This window comes from Platichthys flesus, chromosome 3 (assembly GCF_949316205.1).
Source record: "Platichthys flesus chromosome 3, fPlaFle2.1, whole genome shotgun sequence".
Classification (NCBI taxonomy): Eukaryota; Metazoa; Chordata; class Actinopteri; order Pleuronectiformes; family Pleuronectidae; genus Platichthys; species Platichthys flesus.
The window spans coordinates 11630995-11650566 of record NC_084947.1 but is presented as its reverse complement, the minus strand read 5'-3'; the positions used below and the strand labels follow the sequence as shown (position 1 = coordinate 11650566).

Genomic DNA, 19572 nt, shown 5'->3' with positions numbered 1-19572 from the left:
TAGCTTTTGTGTACATCCTTCAATAATCCACTTCAGATATAACTCACTTCGCAATAATTATGATCACTTGTAAAAAAAAAAGTTAATAAAAATCTAGTTACAAATTCAGGTTTCTCTAATCGACAGGTCTCCACTTAATGTCACTATCAAGAAATTAAGCTGAAATTTCCTGGGTACAAACATGGCCATTCTACACATTTGTAACGCAGTAGTGATCGGGGGAGGGAGACGTGCACGATTCAGGAGTCAGTCTCTTAATCATGAGGTGTCACCCTGATTTTATTGGTTCAATTAACTAAATCAAACCAAGCCTCCCAGAATAATTAACACTTGAACCTTCATCAACATGATAAGAAGAACCTTAAATGACAGAAACCATCTTTGAGAAAGAATTACTGTTTAGTTTGTTCTATGTCCCACCCACTCACATGGAGGAGGCTGGGTTTATGACCTACACTGCAGCCAGCCACCAGGTGGCGATTGAAACGCTTTGGCTTTACTTTTGGGAATTTTTCATGCCATCAGACTATTATACGGAGCATAGCCTCAGAAATCAACAACTGAGGCTCCATCATAATCAGCATAATGATGTTATAGAAAAGAGTAAGTGAGGTCAGAGGTCAGGGTCATCTGGGTGAAAACTGATCACTTTATGACACTCACACTTTAGCTAAATAATGTTGTATTTACTTATATTTACTGATGATACATCAACTACCACATGGCATCCGTTCCAGTTCCAGTTTCTGCACTCAGCGTATTTTGCATAGCAGTTTTGGCAAAGCTAGTCACAGTTTGTGTGTGTTTGTACATTCACATCGCTGCTAATGTTACAGTGTCAATCACATTTTATTGCTGAAGTGAATTTAAGCTTGTGTGATGAGACTCATTAGAAAGGGAGGATGATCCATTAAGGATTCCAGTGCTGATCGCCTCTGTAATAGTCTCCACCTCATATAACTGTCGGCACTGTTTGCCATTTTTCATGACAAATGTGCCGTGTAGTTTTCTGTCAGGCCGCAGTATATTGTACTGATGGATGATCCGGCTCACTCAGAATCCTCGCTGTGCTAAATCCTAATGTGGACAGTGGAGGACTTGACAACCACCCACAGTCCACACAGTGTCTGGGTCCGGATGTAGGATGTATGCAGGTTTAAACGATCGACTGTAGATTTTCATTACATGCCGGACACACAGGGCGATTAAATATTTAACACTCGGCTTTGACTTGGTTGGCTTCCCAGCAGCGGTGCTTCCAGCTCGGTTGTGTGTTCCCACAAAGGTAATTGGCAGTGTTTGCAGGTGGGGGGGCTGTTGAGGTCGAAGCAGGAAGAAGTGGCCGGTGGCCCCACATGACATGGAGGTAATACGTGCTGGTGAGCTGCCCTCCTCGGGCAAACAGCAGCGGGTTGGCAGCGGCAGGAGCTGCAGTGCACGGGTTTTTCAGACTTTCCAGAGTGGGAAAAAAAATTGCAAACACACACACACACACACACACTTAGAAAAACAACTACTTATTAGAGTGTACTTTAGAGAAACAACGTTAGCTCCATAGTTCTCTCCCTGTCTGGGAAGTACCTCTGAGTACTCCGTGGAGAAGATCTGAGTTCACTGGTAATGGCTCCACACAGAGCCTTCTTTACGGCCAGTTAATGAAAAATCACCCGGGGACGTCTTTGCCGTATTACTGTTAGCCACATGCCTCGCCGCAGCCTATGCTGTATCCCTGGTAACGACCCCCCCCCCCGCTGGGATGGATATTAAAAGAGTCTAATCAGGAAACAATCACGATTATGAGAAGGGAGTGGGAAAGAATAAAGGCAGAAAGTAGGTCTTTATTATCTCTTTTATGTTCAGGACTTTATGTCTTCTTCTCTTTCGCTTGAAAGTTTTTGGCAGGCAGAGGAGGTCGACATTTTGCTGGAGGAATTATTCACACTGCAGTGGGTTGGAAATCAGAAATATAAAAGCCATACCATGTCTCTTGAAGCCTCCTTCTTGTCGGACGCATTAAACACAACTGGGCAACTAGTTATCTGACTGACCAGAGGTTATTTATGACATTCTTTCCAGCTTTTTGCTCTTAAAGCTGCTTAGCTCCTCTAGATCTTCTGTTTTTAATTGTCCCCGTTTATGATCACGTATTCAATACCATGGATTTCAAATCAGTCTAGCCCCAAATCCAATTAGATTGTGGTTAAACACATATTGAACATGGCACAATGTATTTTGATGCTTTTTATCTTTTGGTTCAGCCTTCATTCAAAGGTCGCGTACACACAGACCAGACGGTCTAAATCTAATTCACCTTGACTTCTTCAAATATTTGAAGCTACAGCATGTCAGATGTGAGCTGGAGCTGGAGGTCTGCATCTGATAGGAGTTGATAACCTGTCTGTGGAGAAGAAAGAAGCAGGCGCGTTGTGAAGTGACACATCTGAAAGAGAGCGATGATTATGAGTCGAGCATGACTTAAATAAGAGTTGGCTTTTCTCCCCCTTATAGTGCATCGCCTTTTTCCAGGATAATGCATCCTCATTTCTCATGCTGTGCTCTCTTTCTTTCTTTCTTTCCTTCCCTCTTCCCCCCCCACCCCCCATCCACCTTCTCCTCCTTCCTTCTGGAAAACCCTTCCTGATAATGACCTTTCTTTTGCAGAGGTTGTGGGATAGCCTGAGGCAGCACTGGGAGAGAATAAGTGAGGATTTTAATTTGGACCTATGTTTTAGCCTCAGGTGGTGGAATTCCTGTCTCTTTTATAGATCAGTGAAATGACTGGGCGTTTTGTCTTTCTGTCAGTTTTTTTTTTTGTACTAATGTGTTTCTGCCTGTCGCGATCGCCGTCGATTTTTTTTCCGCGGCCAATGATGTCGAGATTAATAGGGCGGATGGATGGATTAACAATAGCCCCGCTGATGGATGCTTATTGTCACACGGAGAGAGTGTGAGGGGTTGTCAGTGTCAAGGGTCTCGCCTCAGGAATGAGGAGTTGGCAATCGCCTCAATAACAAGTGCATGTTCCCTTGGTAGAAGTAGCGATGAACTGAGCTGGTCCTAAGTCAGGGCATGTTTTCATCGATAGGCATGAAGCTGATAAGAGTCCAGTGCACTCTTGTGAGGTTGGATCATAAAATATATATAAAGATGGACAACATGATAGCATCTCTCCTCTATGTTCTTATTACTATTATATGAATTGTTGCTGCTACCATTAGTAACATATTTACATCCAGAATTATCTCTCTTATTGTTTTGTGTTTTGTGATTTGGCGCTATCCAAATAAAGTTGAATTGGACTGAAAAGTGGATGAGACATGGACCATGTCTCATCACTGGTGTATGTTCAAGTGTTTATCCAGTAAGTTTGGTTTTATTTAGTTCAAATTATACTTGGCAATCAGACTGAGTATTAAGTAAATTCTCCAGATTCAAAGTGATCTACTGATACTAAGGATGCTTTGATAGCTTTTCCTATTTGATCAATTAAATTCACAGTAGGTTCAAAACTTCTTTTAATTTTTGAGAAAAGTAGCACTTGAGAAATATTTCATATATCCCGCAATAACATCAATAAATAAAAAGTAATTTCCATCTCTATTCTGATCCATAAAAGTGTTTGACAATATAAAGCTGCTGCTCAGTCAGATCTGTGGGCGCCGCTCAAGTCATTTCAAAGTGATGTAAACACACAATAATGTCGCTGTCAGTAAAACAAATTTCAGTTTATCTGCACTAATATCTGCCAGGCTGACAATCACCAGCACTTGATAACTCTCCCTCCTCTGTGTAGCTGGCTTGATGGAATCAGACGGACGATATTAAAACACGGTTTTTATTACATGTAGCGCTGACAGTGATTGGAAGAAGAATTCATAACAATCCAATGGTGCGAAAATAATAATGAAAACAAATAGAAGAAGGAGAGACTTCACAAGCGGAGACATTTCCATCCTTCACTCTCGCCGGAGCAGGAGGTAATATACTGACTTCTAATGTCATAGTCATATATATGAAGGACTATTTATATTCACTTATTGTTTAGTTCACTCAATATACTTATACACTCTCATATTGCACGTTTGTCACCAAGATGAACAGATAGGGTGCATGTGCTGCAAATACAGTAGTTTAGTGGATATATAATTCTCTGGAGTCAAATCAGATGATGTTCCCTGTTTGTGTTTTGGTCTGATATGTTAATATACTACGTCAAAGCAAATGTATTTTCTGGTGATAATGGCAATTTGGTGCTGAAATAAATGTAACACAAATTGGCAATGCTGTTTTTTTATGTGGTAGATAAAGGCAAAGTCAAAAAAGGCAGAAATAGCGCAAGACTCCTTAGGATGAACAGTCAAGGTTGCAACTGTGCTTGGAACCTTCCTAAAACTGTAAGGAATGTGCCGTGTGGAGACCAGACCTCTGTGTTACTGGTCTCAGATTCCATCATAGAAGCCATATTCGAATAAAAAACATATTCAGGAGGTGCAATGTTGTATTTATGGTCCAGCAACACAGACAGACATCATTCACAAGTCCTGACACACACAAGGAAAACCTCCATATTCTCTCCCAGAGAAAAGATGCCATGCATAATTGGCTTGAGAGAGAGACAAAGAAAGAGAGAAGAGATGCAAGTGAAAGAAAATGAAGCAGGAAGGAAGGAATGACAAAGAGAGAGAGAGAGAGAGAGAGAGAGAGAGAGAGAGCCTCTGTGTATAATGTGTAATTATCTCTCCAATTAGCTCTGGTTGAGATAATTAGAGTGTTTGCTAAACATACATTTATCAAACTGAAGAGCAGCGTCACCCCGCTGCGCTGCAGAAGGAACCGAGCGGCAAAAAAATCCAGGAGGCGAAATTATTCAGCGAGCGAAGGCGGGGGGAGATTGACAGAGGGATGACGGAATAACCGAGAAAAGGGGACAGAGAAGCAGATGGAAAGAAAGAAAGGCAGAAGGAGAGGCTGACGACAGAGACAGAAAAACATAATGTAGACGAAGAATGAAAGGTGGAAAGAAAGAAGCAATGGGGAGGAGTGAGACATCCCTGTCTGTGGCTAAGGAGATGGAGAGATGATAAATAAATAAATGTGAGTCAGACAGAGTGTGACAGTCGCATTGAAGGTAATGCCATGGGCAAGATATTCTTGAAATATCAGGGAAGGGGGAAATATGCACGAGGCCCAAGGTTTGTCACTTATTGACTTTTTGTCTGTGTGTTTCATTGCATTCTTATGATATATCCATGGACAGCTAATGGCATGTCACGGCACAGCCTCTATTTATGGGAGACAAGGGAATCGAGTGATGAAAGAAAGGAACAAAAACAGGAAAAATGGAGTTATAGATTTGATATGGATTTTACTGTCAGCTGTCAGGGTAATGATGATGATGTGAGTCCCTTCGAGATTTTCCAGCTCGGCCCCATGCAGGAAAATACACCAGTAGTGCACGCGCCACAAACGTCACTCCCTCAAATGTGCATGTGAGCAAATTAATGCAACAAATACACAGGGCGTGTACATACACACAGCAAGGAGCATGCACATGTGAGTGTATCGCCCACACACAAGAGACACACACTTGCACGATTAAGTGGCCGAATGGAAAGAAGCGCTAAGTGACACTCCTGCCCCGAGGCTTCACATGGTAACGCTCCCATAATGCACTTCACTATAGTGTCCCGAACGATTCACCACTGTGATGGATGGAAAGATTTGAGGGTGGGGTGGAGGAGAGGAGGGAGAACAGAGTAGTGGTGCTGTCATACCCAGTAGCTGTATTGACTGGTCTTTCTGCCAAGAGCTTTTTGCAGCATTTCTTCTGTCTCTGTGCCCCCCCCCCCCCCCCCCCCCACACACACACACATTACCTCGCCCACGCTCTAATTTGCTCTCGGCTTGGATAAAAAACAGTGTCAATGTGCAGTAAACCTAAAAACATGCCTACCGCAGCAGGATTCACACGTTATGTCCCGGCTCCTACTCAGGCGCCACCTTTCGCCTAAATTTTGCGGACATTTCCCCGCTGTTGTGAGCGCACTGATTTAAACTGTTAAACAGCTACAGTAAAAAATTGCATTGATTTGCTTTCACTCATCCATTCAGGGGTATATTAAAGCTGACTAGACACAGCCACAAGCCCATGTCCACTAACTATGTTCAGACGTGAGTAATGGATCCATTGAAGGCTCATCAGAAGCCACAACACTGCACAGTAAGAAATGATTATCATGGCCACGGTTGTTTTATCCTGCATCAACTACAATTGCGAGCTGAACAGTAAAAACACACGATTCATGTTACAATGTTGGCGTTCACATATTTGATCAAACATTTTCACAGATCCTTTCTGGCCTGCGGAAAGTGAAATGAATGAGGGGGCTACATATCCTCGTGTTTTTTCCCTTTGTGTTTTAAGGTGCTGGACGTTTCTTGCGACCCAGATAACCAAAAGTATCACCTGTGCATTAGCTGTGAGAATGAACAATGCCTGTGGGAGTGTGATCGTCTATTTGTCTTTGACCTCAACAGGAACTCCAATTATTTATTTTCTCTCCCTCCACTCTTCTTTTTCCTCTGGTCTCAGTTATGCTACGAAGCAGGAAGGTGAATTGTCCCTCCATTGACTTTGTATGCAAGAGTGTCGCCATCCAAAATCTGTTTTGTGCTCCGTCAGAACAAAGTTGAAGTCTTCAGTGACTCAGGGCTGCACCTGTGATCACTGAGCCACAGGCACAGTGTTTAACTATCACTCTGCATATTCACAATATGGTATAATCTATGGGTTTAGGGGAGAAAAACCCTCCAACCACACCAAGGCAATTTCCTGTATGTGCAAATATACATGGCAATAAAAAGAATTCTGATTCTGATTCTGATTCTGATTGCCTCATGTAACACAAACACCATGGCCTGACCAGAAAGGACCTGCTCTTCTCTCTCACACATTGTGAAGCAGAGGGTGAAGACATTCATATAAACAGCTTCTGATATTAAAGCCCCCTTGCTGGCAGAACCCAGTTCATGTTAAACTCTACCAACCCCCCCCCCCCCCCCCCCTGTGTGTCCTGTTGTTAGAAAAGTCCACTGGATGAGAAATGATGAATCCGTAACAAATCTGTGAAAAATCAATGAGGCTGAGTTTGTTCTGAGTGATGCAGTGACGTGGTTCTACAAAAGTTGAAACTGGTACTTTTCAACTGCAACACCATTCGACCTTGTCCAAGAAAACTGAGAAACACAAAGTTTAAAATCCCCTGTGATTATTTGTAAGCCAGTGTGCTGTGTTTTGGCATTTAAAAACTTTTAAACGCATCAATCTGCTCCTTCATCTGCACGTCGTGGATCTTATCACATAGCTCTGACCGGTACATGAAACGATACGCCCCTGCCACGGAGAGCATGTGTCTGTCTAAATACAGCCTAACGAAGAGTGTCTGAAGTAAAAGCTGCAGGTCCAGTGCTTTACCCTGATCGACTGCCCGTCTCCCTTTTAATCATGGCGACTATTTTAGATCCTCGTCTGTGTCTCTTATCCCTTCTGTCTAGGATTTTCTTCTTTTTCTTCTTATTGCCTTACCTTTCAGCTAAATCGATGTTAAATTGCTGTCCATTAAAAGATGTGCGTCAGTCTAGTTGAAAAAAAAAGCCTCTTATTCAAACAGTTTGCAGAATCTTATTGAAGTCTGATTGTCAGATCATAATGGGATGAGGAAAACGCTGCGTTCAAGATGATCAACAGAGACAAAGGACAAGAGTAAAAGTTTCGACTTCCAGAGGCTGCTGCGTGAATTAAACACAATGAATAACACAATTATTTTACTACTCAACTTATACTAAGCCTGTTTGTGGTGCTTGGGAAAGGCCATGGGTGTATTTTGAATTAAAAACACATTATCCCCCAGAAGCATGAATATGCTCAACAAATTATACAGTAATTTGGAGACCTCCTTCAAGTTGCTTTTTATTGCTGTATTGCTGTTTAGTCCTCCCCAGAGAAACAGCATTGGTTGTTTCAGTAAATGCCCCTAAAGAACATTCGTTTACGTTCATGTGATACAGGTCTCTGGGGGTGTGGCAATCTCTCTATTTCATCAGTATTAAGTAGGAAGTAGCTGTGTAGGATACTGTGAGATGAATGAGTCAACAACCTATATGTTGTTTCAATACAGGAGACTGCTGGTCAACTATCACCCTTGTTTTTTATTAACTGTCATACAAATAGCCACCAACAGGTAATCTGTACATGAAGTTGGACGTTATGACGGCTCCTTAAAAGTGACGCAAAAGCATCTTGAGCGCACCCTGGTGGCTGGCTGTACCAGACATCATAATACCTCTCTCCTCCTTTTTAGTTGATGGGACATGGACCAAAGTCAAAGGACACATGAAATGAAAAAAATTCACAGTAGTTCTGGTCACACTGATGTATGTTCATGTGTTTTTTTCTCTCTCTGGTAGTTTTGTTGTAATTAGTTATTAGATTCTATAAAAACAGGGTGAGACGTCATGATTGACAGCTGGGACTGTCTTGCGGTCGGTCAAGCATGTGTATTGGCAATATTGCGCCTCCACACTCTCTAGGTCCAAATGATGTATCGGCACAAGATGACAGCTTCATTTTTGGAAAGTGAGAGAAAGTGGAGACAAGTCGTCCATCTTTTTATACGTCTATGGTGTTAGTAAAAGATAGGTGACAGGGGAGACTCGAGGCATTAGAAGCAGAGCCTGAGAGGTAGGAATATAGAATAAGGAGGATGCACGCATGAGCAACAGAGTAACAGATGAGTAAGAAGGAGAGAGAGAAGAAGTAAAATCGCAAAATGTGTAATCGGGCACAGATGGAGAAGTTGTCTGTGTAGCACTTTTGAGATTTAATGTGCGGTTGCTCTCTTAAGTCGTTGCTCGGAGGAAAAGTTCACACACTGTGTCTGAAATTCCTTTTCTTTCTTTCCTGCTCTCGCTCTCTTGCTGTGAAGTCCTGGTTATTGTAGCCACCCTGCTGTCTTGCTGTCATAAAACAAGTCAACTGAAAAACAGCCCTTCCTCAAAAACAGCCTGGGACTCAGAATAAAAGGCACTTTACGAGTGAGGCTGGATAAACACGACATGATCTCCGGTATGTTCTCACCACTGTGGAGCAGGATCTGTAGAGTTCCTACCTACCGCATGTTTCAGTATGTTGTATGCTGTGTTCCCTGTTTGATAGTCACCTGTCACACAACTCTTCTGCACACACAGTGGTAGCCAGGATCTATTTTTGTGTTAAAAATACAGGAATTGAAGTACTTATTTACTTTTTTTTTCAATTTGAGGAAATACATCATATCTGCACATTTACAAAAACTTTTGATATAAGTATTTTCTAATCTCCCAATGCTGCCTTTAAAATTTCTCAAAAGTTCTACCACTACCACTTTTGACCACTAGTGGTGCTGTGGTGAGAGTTTGTTTATATCACGTGTAAGCACTCGTCAATGCATTAAACATTTCCTTGATTTTGTTTTCATACCATCCTTGGCATTGTGTGATGAAAAACACAACTGCGAACCGTAGACTGTTTATAAAGATGGACGATATGAATGCTCCCAAAAAGGGAAGCCAAATCATCTTAACAGCCCCCAGTTATAAATCCTGCCTCCTCCATGTTACCATATTGGACATGAAGGAAGTAGTAATTGTATTTTAATATTTTTCAAAGATGTTTTTTGGCATTTTAAGTGTTCATTGTTTCTGCAAATTTGATTTCAATTAGTTGTTTGATGCTATAAAAATGGGGAGAAATGTCAAGATAAAAAGTATTTACAATCGTTTAAGCGCTTGATTTGTGGGGACTTTGATACCTTGACTCCACAATCAGCAAACTTTGGCCCCGTTTGATGTCAAAAGTGCAAGATGGCTGCACATGTCATCTTAATACAGTCAAGGATACATGGACCTAGAAACAATATTTCAAAAAAATTGATTAGGAATCTACTTAACACATATATTCAAGCCCAAGGACATACAGAATAAATGGATGAAACATTGAGATAAAATCTCATTACCACAGGACACCTTTAAGATCCTGTAATACATGGTTTAAATTAGTACTTATGGTTAGGGAAAGATTATAGTAATGGGTCAAGTTTGGATGTTTGTTGTGATGGGAAGTGGAAAAGCTGCCGTCAGAGGATCTATAGCATTTGACCGAAATATGTCATGTCAAGATCCACTTAGTCCATTTTTTCCTTGTCTCAGAATCAGCCACATTCTCAATCTGTCGAATTTCGTTTGCATCGACCGCCTTTTGAAAATATTCAGCAACATGTGAGAGACTGGATCCTGTTTGTCTTTATCTATCTGAGAATAATGGAATCGTCAGCAGATACCAGTGAGCCTGTGACGCTGCCCAGAATAGAGATCAGCGTTTAAACAAATATTTTTCCTCTTTCGATCCCATTTCCCCTCTGATTTGTCCACTTTCACCTTCTGTCCCTCTGTCATTAACTCGCTCTCCATCTCTTTTTCTGTCCTCAATTAATCGGTCCCTTACACTCTCCCTTACACTCTCCTCTCCCCACTCCCTGCATGGATGAAGTAGGTGGATGTGGAAAACAGCTGGATCCGATCTGTGCATGTTCATGACTACATGCACGTTTCTTTGTCCAAGGTATGGGCACCAGCTGTGGCCAGCAGCTGGCTGTACCATGCATTGTGTGTGTGAGCGTGCTCCAATACACACGTGCAGCCTCCCTCCCATCTCACACAGCTGCTGTGTGTTTTGGGTGTGTTTGCTTTATGGACAGCTGTTTAGTAGCAGGTGATGAGTTTAGGAGCCAAGCAGACAGGCGGCCAGGCGGGCAGCCAGAGGGACAACATGGAGAGCCAGGTTCATTAAGATGTAAGAACGACTGGGTGCTCATGCAACCGGCTCTTTTCTCTGGATCTCCACTCGATGACTGTTGTTTGTTGTCAGTGCTTGTATAGGTTACCTGACCAGCCTCCACAGACAGCTTACTGATTACTACACACACAGTCAAAAGGACGTTTCAGTCTTGGTTTGAATGGAGTTTGGGTTTGTGGTTTATCTGAGCTGGAATTTGATCATTCCGCAGACTACTCAGAATCAGATTAGCTGCTTTCAGAAATGCATATAACTTCCAGTACTTGTCCTGACACACGCCTGGAAAAATGCCCCCAACATGTCAGAGTGAGCCAGTGTGAGAATGCAGCAGGAAAATATCCGGAGAATTCACAGCAAGCGAGTGGATTTTCCAAATGGATGCAAAACTGTCAGATTGGACAGAAGATGACATTCCAGAGCTGTTAGCTGACACTAGTGTCATTTCCACAGTGCAATTTAAGTTGTGTCCTGCCTCCTGCTTGCTCTACTCAGACAACACCCACCTGAATGATCTGGATATTTTCCTGTTGTTGTGAAAATGTCTGACTTAAACAATCTCCTTCTGTAAACAGGCTGTAGGTCAACACTCTGTCGCATACACATTGTAACGAGGACAAACTGACTTTTAATGTTTATGTATTGAATTGCAATTTCAAAGTGATGCGCCTCACTCTATGTCTGTGTATTTATATCATGTATTCATTATTCCATCCATTCAGTAGAATCATAGACATGATCGACATGACGGCTTCCCAAAAGTGAAGGCAAATTGTCTTGATCGCCACCTGGGGGCTGGCTGCAGCATAGGTCATAAATCTTACCTCTTCCATGATCGAGGACGGGCCGTTGATTAAACTACATTTTCAAATACATTTTTCTTAAAGATGGTCTCATTTAAGGTAGTTATCACACTTTCACAATATTTAAGTGTTTATATATTCTTTAAGTTTGGTTTTGATCAGTAATCTGATGGTCGGGGGTGAAACAAGGTGAAACGTCATGATTGACAGCTGAGATCGATTCCCTGTAGATTGAGTGTGTATCTATGGGACCTTGATATTTCGGCTTCATCTCTGTTTGCTCCTGTGCAGTCTCTGGCTCCGATGGACAAGATGCACATTTGTATCAAGGATATTTTGGCTTCATTTCTGGATAGTGGGAAGAAGTGGAGAAATGTCTAATGGGCAGAACTCCATCCGACATGATGACATCACGAGCAAGATAATTGGCTCACAAGGGTTCCATAAAACTTCTCTGCTCCTCAATTTCTCAGCCTGACCCTGGTGCAGCCATATACTAGGTTATGGCCCAGGCTTGTTTAACTGCTAGAAGAGGAGTGAGATGAAAAAAGGACAGAAAACAGAGGAGTGATTTGGCATCAAACTATGATGGATAGAGGAAAGAAGATCAGGAGCAATAAAAAAGAGACAAAGAAAGACTAAGCAGATAAGGAGAGGATAAAATAGATTAAGTAGAAAGCAAGATATACAAGACTACAAAACACAGAAGAAAACTGTAGCTGTCAGCACATTTTTAGACTAAGTGCTGCCTATAAAGTGAGAAAAGGAAGCGACTGGGACCCATATGGTTTCCCTCTGTCATTCCATCTATATTGAAGACCTGTCTAAAATCTCATTAAGGCCTTATGACACCAGCCAAACCGCTGCTACTAGAATCTGACAGATGGTTATCAGGCTCTATGATGAGACGCCAGCTGTGCTTATGACACCGAATGACATAGACAGTCGATTCTGGGAGTAAATCAAGCAAACAAATGAGACGTTTACTTTTCAATTAAACACAAGCACAATATTTCGCTACATAAGAGAAAGCAAAAGTAGCAAATCAGGTGCATTTCAATTTGAATTAAATGGTGGCACACGAACCTGTTCAATTTCATGATGGTAATAACGTCGCTAATTCTAGTCTGGTAAGAGATATCCAGTAAAAGCACTTTTAGATAGGGAGTATTGAGGCAGTACTTTTTCCCTTCCATCCATTATCTATACCGATTATCTACACGATTATCCTTTTGTGTTGTGGCGTGGCTAGAGCCAATCCCCAACATGGACAGCCTATCACTGGGCTGAAACATAGACGAAAGGTAGCCTTCTTCATTTTATTCACAACACTCTAGTGTCACACTCGTTTCTAAGCTGCTTATTTTTTATGAAAGGAAGAAGCCTTAACCAATTGGTGTGTGAGCAGCTATTTCCAAGCCTCAAGTTTGGGAATTTGTCCTGATCCCCCCCCTTTTTTTTTTTAACCAGAAGTAACCATACTTAGAAGAGTTTGTCCAAGAGCCTGAGGACACTACACCTACAACCTCTACCCATTGTACCAGACTAGTTGTCATTCACATGGTGTAAATGCCTCAATGCATGTTGTCCTATATCGTCTATTTCACGCTAGATGGAACCATTACTTTCGAAGAAGACTTGAAACGATGAACTACTTAGGAAAATGTTTCCCGACATTATAAATCAAGATAGACAGAGTCATTTTCTCACAGACTTCAGTCATCGCCCTCCGCTGGTCATTCAAGAGAATACAGCCTTCACACTCCAGTACTAACGTCTACGTGGATTTTTAACTTCAGTCTATGATTACCAACCAAACAACCTTCTTCATCGCAGTTGTTGATGCTCTTCTGACCAATTCTACACGATATGATGGACCTTTTATTTATTTGAGGGCAGACTAATAGATTGGGACATTCTAGCAAAACCAGAGTTTATAAAAACAGACAAGAAGTTGTGCGACATAAGTTGTGTTTATTGCTCAGTGTTTGTGGTCGCTGTTTAATACACAACACCTTGCCTGCCAATATGTTTGACTGGAGAGAGGAACAGATGCCCCTCAAGTGATACTTTGCATTTAAGTAGCGCAGCCTAAGTAACCATTATTATTTATTAGCCTCTAAATGAGGAAATCCAACCTGTTCAGTATCTGCACAGGTAGAGCAATCACAAGTTTAAGTATGTGCAGCGTTTAAAATGGAGTCCACATGTACATTTGTTCTTATCTTCATTTTTAATTTCCCGTGTGCAGAACTTTCTTCCGTCTGTGGAACAAACTGAACAAATGAGTTCCAAACCAGATTCATAATTTAGCCTCTGACTATTTTTAAAGTCACTAAACTTAAGCTTCAGTGAGCTGTCAGTTGTTTCTCAGCTCACCACAAACTACCAAATTAATTTTTAACCTGAAAAGATAAAATGTCAAATGAATCAGAGCCAATCCTGACAGAGAACAAGCGTGGTGAGTTCTTTCAGTGGGGATGTGAATACGTCACCGGTGATTGTGTGCAAACTGGAAATGTTTCTCAAACACGCACACATACGCACTCTCAGAATATATATTATCTCCGGCACAAAGATCTGAAATATGGAAATACAGAGTCTGGAAATAGCATTCTGCTCTGCGAGGGAGGATGACATTTTTAAGAGTAATGAGAGGATGAAGAATCAGATGTGGTTGTAACGCACGCACACACACACACGCACAATCTCATGTGATATGCCAGGCCATTAGTCTAAGCTGTCACTGTACATACTAAGGCAAGTCGTTAGTATGGTCGTTGTCTGGTGAACTTGAGTGGTCATTAGTATGAGAGAAGACGGTGTGGAAGAAAGGCTGTAAGACGATAACAAGAAACATCTTATTACCAACTGCAACGACTTGGCTGCTCTTGTTTTCACAATCTTAGTGTGTGTGTGTGTGTGAATGTGTGTGTGTGTGTGTGTATATAAACAGGATTATTTGTATATCTACGTAGGGACCTAACGTGGAATTCAGACAAAGCCATGGGCTGGGGCTGGGAAATTAACTGGAAATATAAGGAACCTAACATTTATAACCTCTAACCGACTTACTCTAGCTCAAGTCGGTTAATTTGGTTAATACTTATATTTATCTAAGTTTGTTTTGCTCATTGACCAAACAAAACAATTTAATTACAAACGCAATATCTCAAATCTTGAATAAAAAGGAGCAGAAAGAAGAATAATCATTCACGTCCTGGTTTCCGCTACATTCATCTCGTGCCTTGTTTGGGGCCGTACTACCCACACGTCTGCACTCACTTCACACGTTAACGAAAAACACTAATCACAAGTTATGAGGACACACACAGTATTGAAGATGACTTTGTGTTTGTTTCACTTGCTCTAAATACATATTAAACACATTGTAAAAAATATTTGTGTGTTAACACGTGTTAAAGTGAACGGAACGAAATGGCCTGATGATCCTTTACCCCGATTAATAACAAAATAAATGTAGTTTTTGTTTTGTGATGCAGTGTTTTAACTCCATGGTTGCAGAAGAAGCAATGCCTCGTTCTTCCATGAAATATGAATTCAGGAGGTTATTATAAAGATCAGTTCTACGTGCGAGTCATTCGAAGAGAGTAGATTCTCTTGTTGACCCGGTTGGAAGTCGGGGTTAGAATTAGATTTAAGGGTTGTTGTGATAGATAGGGTTGGGGTAGGGGTCTAGGAGTGCCCCCCTCAAAGATAGGTGTGTGATGTCATCAGGGCAAAATGTGTTCCTGGAAACAATCACCGGAGCTGAGATTACCATAGAGTCAGTTTCTGTGTGTGGACAGATTTTCTCGCTGTGTCCCATCTGTGCCGGTCACAACAGGTGTGGAGTTGATATCAAACCTCAAGGCAGAGTTTGAAGATGGGTGAGATGAGTTCTCAGTTCCCCTGTATTAATGTAGTGATGACGACACATGGGTCGAAATGTCAACATGTTGGCGGATGTCGATGTTGATGTGTTACCATCACAAGATAGTCTCCAATGTTTAATGCCTGCTGCATGATTTAAAAATAGACAGAAGTAACTGATTATTAATAGATTAATCATGAGAGTACACACAGGACAATCCGGTGGAGACGCAGGACCACACACTTGCTGTTTAAACAAATTATTTAATAGAGGGAGAAACGAGCGGTGCTGTTTTCACCATTCCTTTGTCCTCCATTTCTAGTGTCCATCAGGCACAGGAAACAAAAGTCTCTATACTGTTGGCAGCCATGTTTCGGTTCTTATCACAGGTACATCTGGTTGGTGACGCTTCCCAGTCAGCTTGCTCTAGTGGGCTCGTGCAGGGTTCTGCTCACCGGCCAAATTACTGCTCCTTTCATACCGCACCACTTTCGTACTACACAACTATCAAACATAGTTGATATGTACGGATATGTCAAATAAGGGGAATTCCAATCCAGTCTCTGACATTGGGGTGATTTCTGCAAACCCCTCATACTCCAGGATCATTTGGATGGATGATGTGTTCAGAACAGTCCAATCTGCAACACCTGGATTCTTGTTGGGTGGTCATAAACTGGTTAGTTTGAGTTTTTCAGTTGTTGCTGACTTAAAATATTAGAAATGGCGGAATGTTAGTCAAACTTAAAATGATACAGAAATCAGGCTGCAAATCTGATTTGAACGTTCTTAACAGCAGTGTTTAATGTAACGACCTGAAGGAATCAAACATATTACAAGACCCTGTCCTGAATTGTTGTGTCCATGTCCAATCAGCCCCTGACATTGTGCATCACTTTTGTACAATGGAAACTAAAGTCCAGAAAGCATTTCTAATAATTCACCAGTAATGCAGACACAGCAGCAGGAATCAACTGCTTAGTAAATAATAGGGTCAGAACATTAAAAACCAACAATTAGGTACTGAAAAATAGATTTTGCTTGGTCAAGGTGGACTGGACTAAATTGTGTATTTTACATGAATATATTGCTTCTGCTGCTGTGTACTAAACATGAAACCCTGCTGATATGACAGTGTGATTGGCTGCCTTACTGTTTAGTAATTAGAGGGCATTATCCTCATTATCATCAAAATCACATCATCCAAAAACTGAAGTGCGTCTCTGTGTTCAGAATATTTCTCTGTTTCTGATTTGATATGTGACTTAAGATGGATTTCCAGCTGGACTCCACTCCTCTCCTGATAATGTCTTTCTCTACATGAGGCCCATTGCAGTATTAACCTCAGGACATGCAATCGCCATTGTGCTCCAGCTGCGTTGCCTCCCATTGTACTGTTGTTCCTAATTTAGTATTTACCTGTTGCTTTATTTAGTATTTACCACATCCACATGATTTAATCATTCGCTCGCTCAGAATGCTTGGCCTGTAGTTTTTTACATTATCTCGACGAACTATAACTATGGCCTCAAGTTTATTTATCAAATCAGAAGCTTTGAATGCATTACAAACATGAAGTTCTCATTTTTTTGCGTTAGTTTTTAACACTTTTCTTTCATAAAAAAAGAAAAAAAGAAAGAAACTGTCCTGGTCTGACAGTCTGTGTGGCAGCATAACATCAATATTCAATTTCAGTCGTACTGTGTCACTGCAAGTCTGCCTGCCACAAATGTGTATCTGCCATCTTGATAGATATATATTTATAAAGTGGCATCGGCCCCGCTGTATATGTACTCTGAGATATTTTTCATACTGTGAAGGGCGACTTGACAGAATCGTTAGGGTGGAAAGAAAAAAGTGTATGTGTGTGTATCTCTGTGTGTTCGTAGGAAGATGGGTATTGAGCTGTCTAAATGTCAGGGGTTCGTAATTAAAGTCAACCTGAGTGCTGTCATAGGCGACGACTGCTACTGGGAACAGTGGTTTGCCCTATGTTAGGGTATAATTACACACCATAGGGCTCCAGGACAGGTGAGGGAATGATTGCTCCGCACTGTTAGATAGAACTGTGACACGTGTGTCTACAGTGGTGTGTGTGTGTGTGTGTGTGTTTCTGTTCTGTGTCAATTTCACCATGAGCTCCAAACCAAACTAAGGGAAACAGAAACAGGTGGCACAAATTGTCCTCACCCTCATTCAATTAACTTTGCTTTTCTGAGAGACCAAAGCTGCTTTTCAACACCACACACAGTCAGCGATGTCTCTGTATGTGCGTGTGTGTGTGTGCACGTAAGGTTGTATTGTCATGCACGGGTTGAGCTTGACTCCTGTTTTCCTCCCACTGAGTCTATAATAAAAATAAAATTGCTCGGGTTAGCGATGATTAAAGATGGACAGCTACCTGGGAGGAGAAGGAGGAAACAGACGTGTGGAAATGACAGTTTGAGGTTAATGACAGCTCTGCTATGTTTAGGATAAATGGCTCGTGAGGCTATATTCAGCCTTCACCATCCATTATTCAGAGAGCAACCAACAAGACAGAAGCCTGATAACTCAGGTTCCTCTGCAGCAGTGGTCAAGCCACTGCAAGTCCCTCCTTTTCAACTCTCATCTTTTGCAACTGGGAATCATTTCATGTTCCCATCAGCGAGGGTGCCTCCATAAATCACCTCTTAATTAATAGTGATTCATTAATGACTAAGAATGTAATGGCCTTGTTATGGAGGCAATAATGTGTTGCTCATGTTTCTGTCATTGTTCCTCCCTCTGCGGCGAAGCAGCACGACAGCTGCGAGTCAAGCACTCATTTGTGCCATGGAGGAGATATCAGTGTGTGTTTGTCTGCATTTGCATGTAGATGATGTGACACGTACGAGATGTCCTTGTGTGTGCACGCTGATATTCATGCATGAAAGTGTGTCACGGGTGATATGGTAACAGGTCTGACAGCGTGTTCTGATAACAGATGGGTGAATAGGTCATTTGTTATTTATAATAAGTGTGGGTCTGCCCTACTGCGGACCTGTCAGTTGTGTAATTTGATGAGGGGTCCTCAGAAGTGCCACGTTTTGTGTGTAATCGTGTGGCACGTTGTCATTGGCATTTCACCGAGCGTTAAAGACGATGCAAGGCGACACTGTGGCTGACCCTTCTGTTTCCTCTGTTTTTGGTGTGCCTGAATGAGGTTGGCTTTTTTGTTTTTTTAATGAAATGTCTCGACAACTATTGAAGGGGATCGCCACATCCAGAGGATAGACCCTATAGAAAGATGAAGGACGGAGGCAGAATATCCAAGATACAAACGCAGTCCTGATGCTCGCAAGACATTAGCTGGAGCCAGAGTCTGTACAGTAGCGATTGTGTTGTCCCGCTGATACAGGTGCTTGACCAACCACAAGTTATCAGTCTTCAATTGTAATGTTAAACCCTATTTTTGACATATTTAAAATGAATCAGTGTGAGAAGAACAACCTAAAACGACAGAAAACATTTCTGAGAAAAAAAATTGTGATGAGGACATGACCATAACCGCAGCCAGCAGTAATGACTCGGTTAATGTCCTGATTTTCATGATTCTCATCCAGCGCCATCAGAAGGTCATGCTTTTAAATAATCCAGGGAAACAGACTTTCTCAAGGTTTTTTTCCTCTTCTCTGCCGATAGGATTCTCCTCCACCCAACAGCTACAATCTGAGTCAGACATTCGAGAAGTGTAATGGTCACTTGTACTCAGAACCCCGAAGTGAAGGAGCCAAGAAGCGACAGAGCTGCTTCCTCTCTGCTACACCGCGCAGTGACTTCTTCCTACCATGTGACCCCAGCGTGCCAGGTATACTATCTATCTATCTATCTGTCTATCAATCTATCTGTCTATCTGTCTATCTATCTATCTATCTATCGAACCATTTTTCTATCTAACTAACCATCTATCTTTTCTTTTCAATGCTGAACATTTGGCAACTGTACTCCTCCCTTTCACCATCATGCAGTCCAATTAGCTCCATCTC

At 41.7% G+C, this 19572-nt stretch overlaps 1 protein-coding gene across 1 annotated transcript in view; it reads left to right on the top strand.

The window, feature by feature from the left end:
- Positions 1 to 19572, top strand: part of stpg2 (sperm-tail PG-rich repeat containing 2) — a 54727-nt gene that overhangs the window by 24385 nt on the left and 10770 nt on the right. Inside the window, exon 11 of the mRNA XM_062382191.1 lies at positions 19229 to 19394. Coding sequence (XP_062238175.1) covers positions 19229 to 19394 — 166 coding nt within the window. The remainder of the gene's footprint in view (positions 1 to 19228; positions 19395 to 19572) is intronic.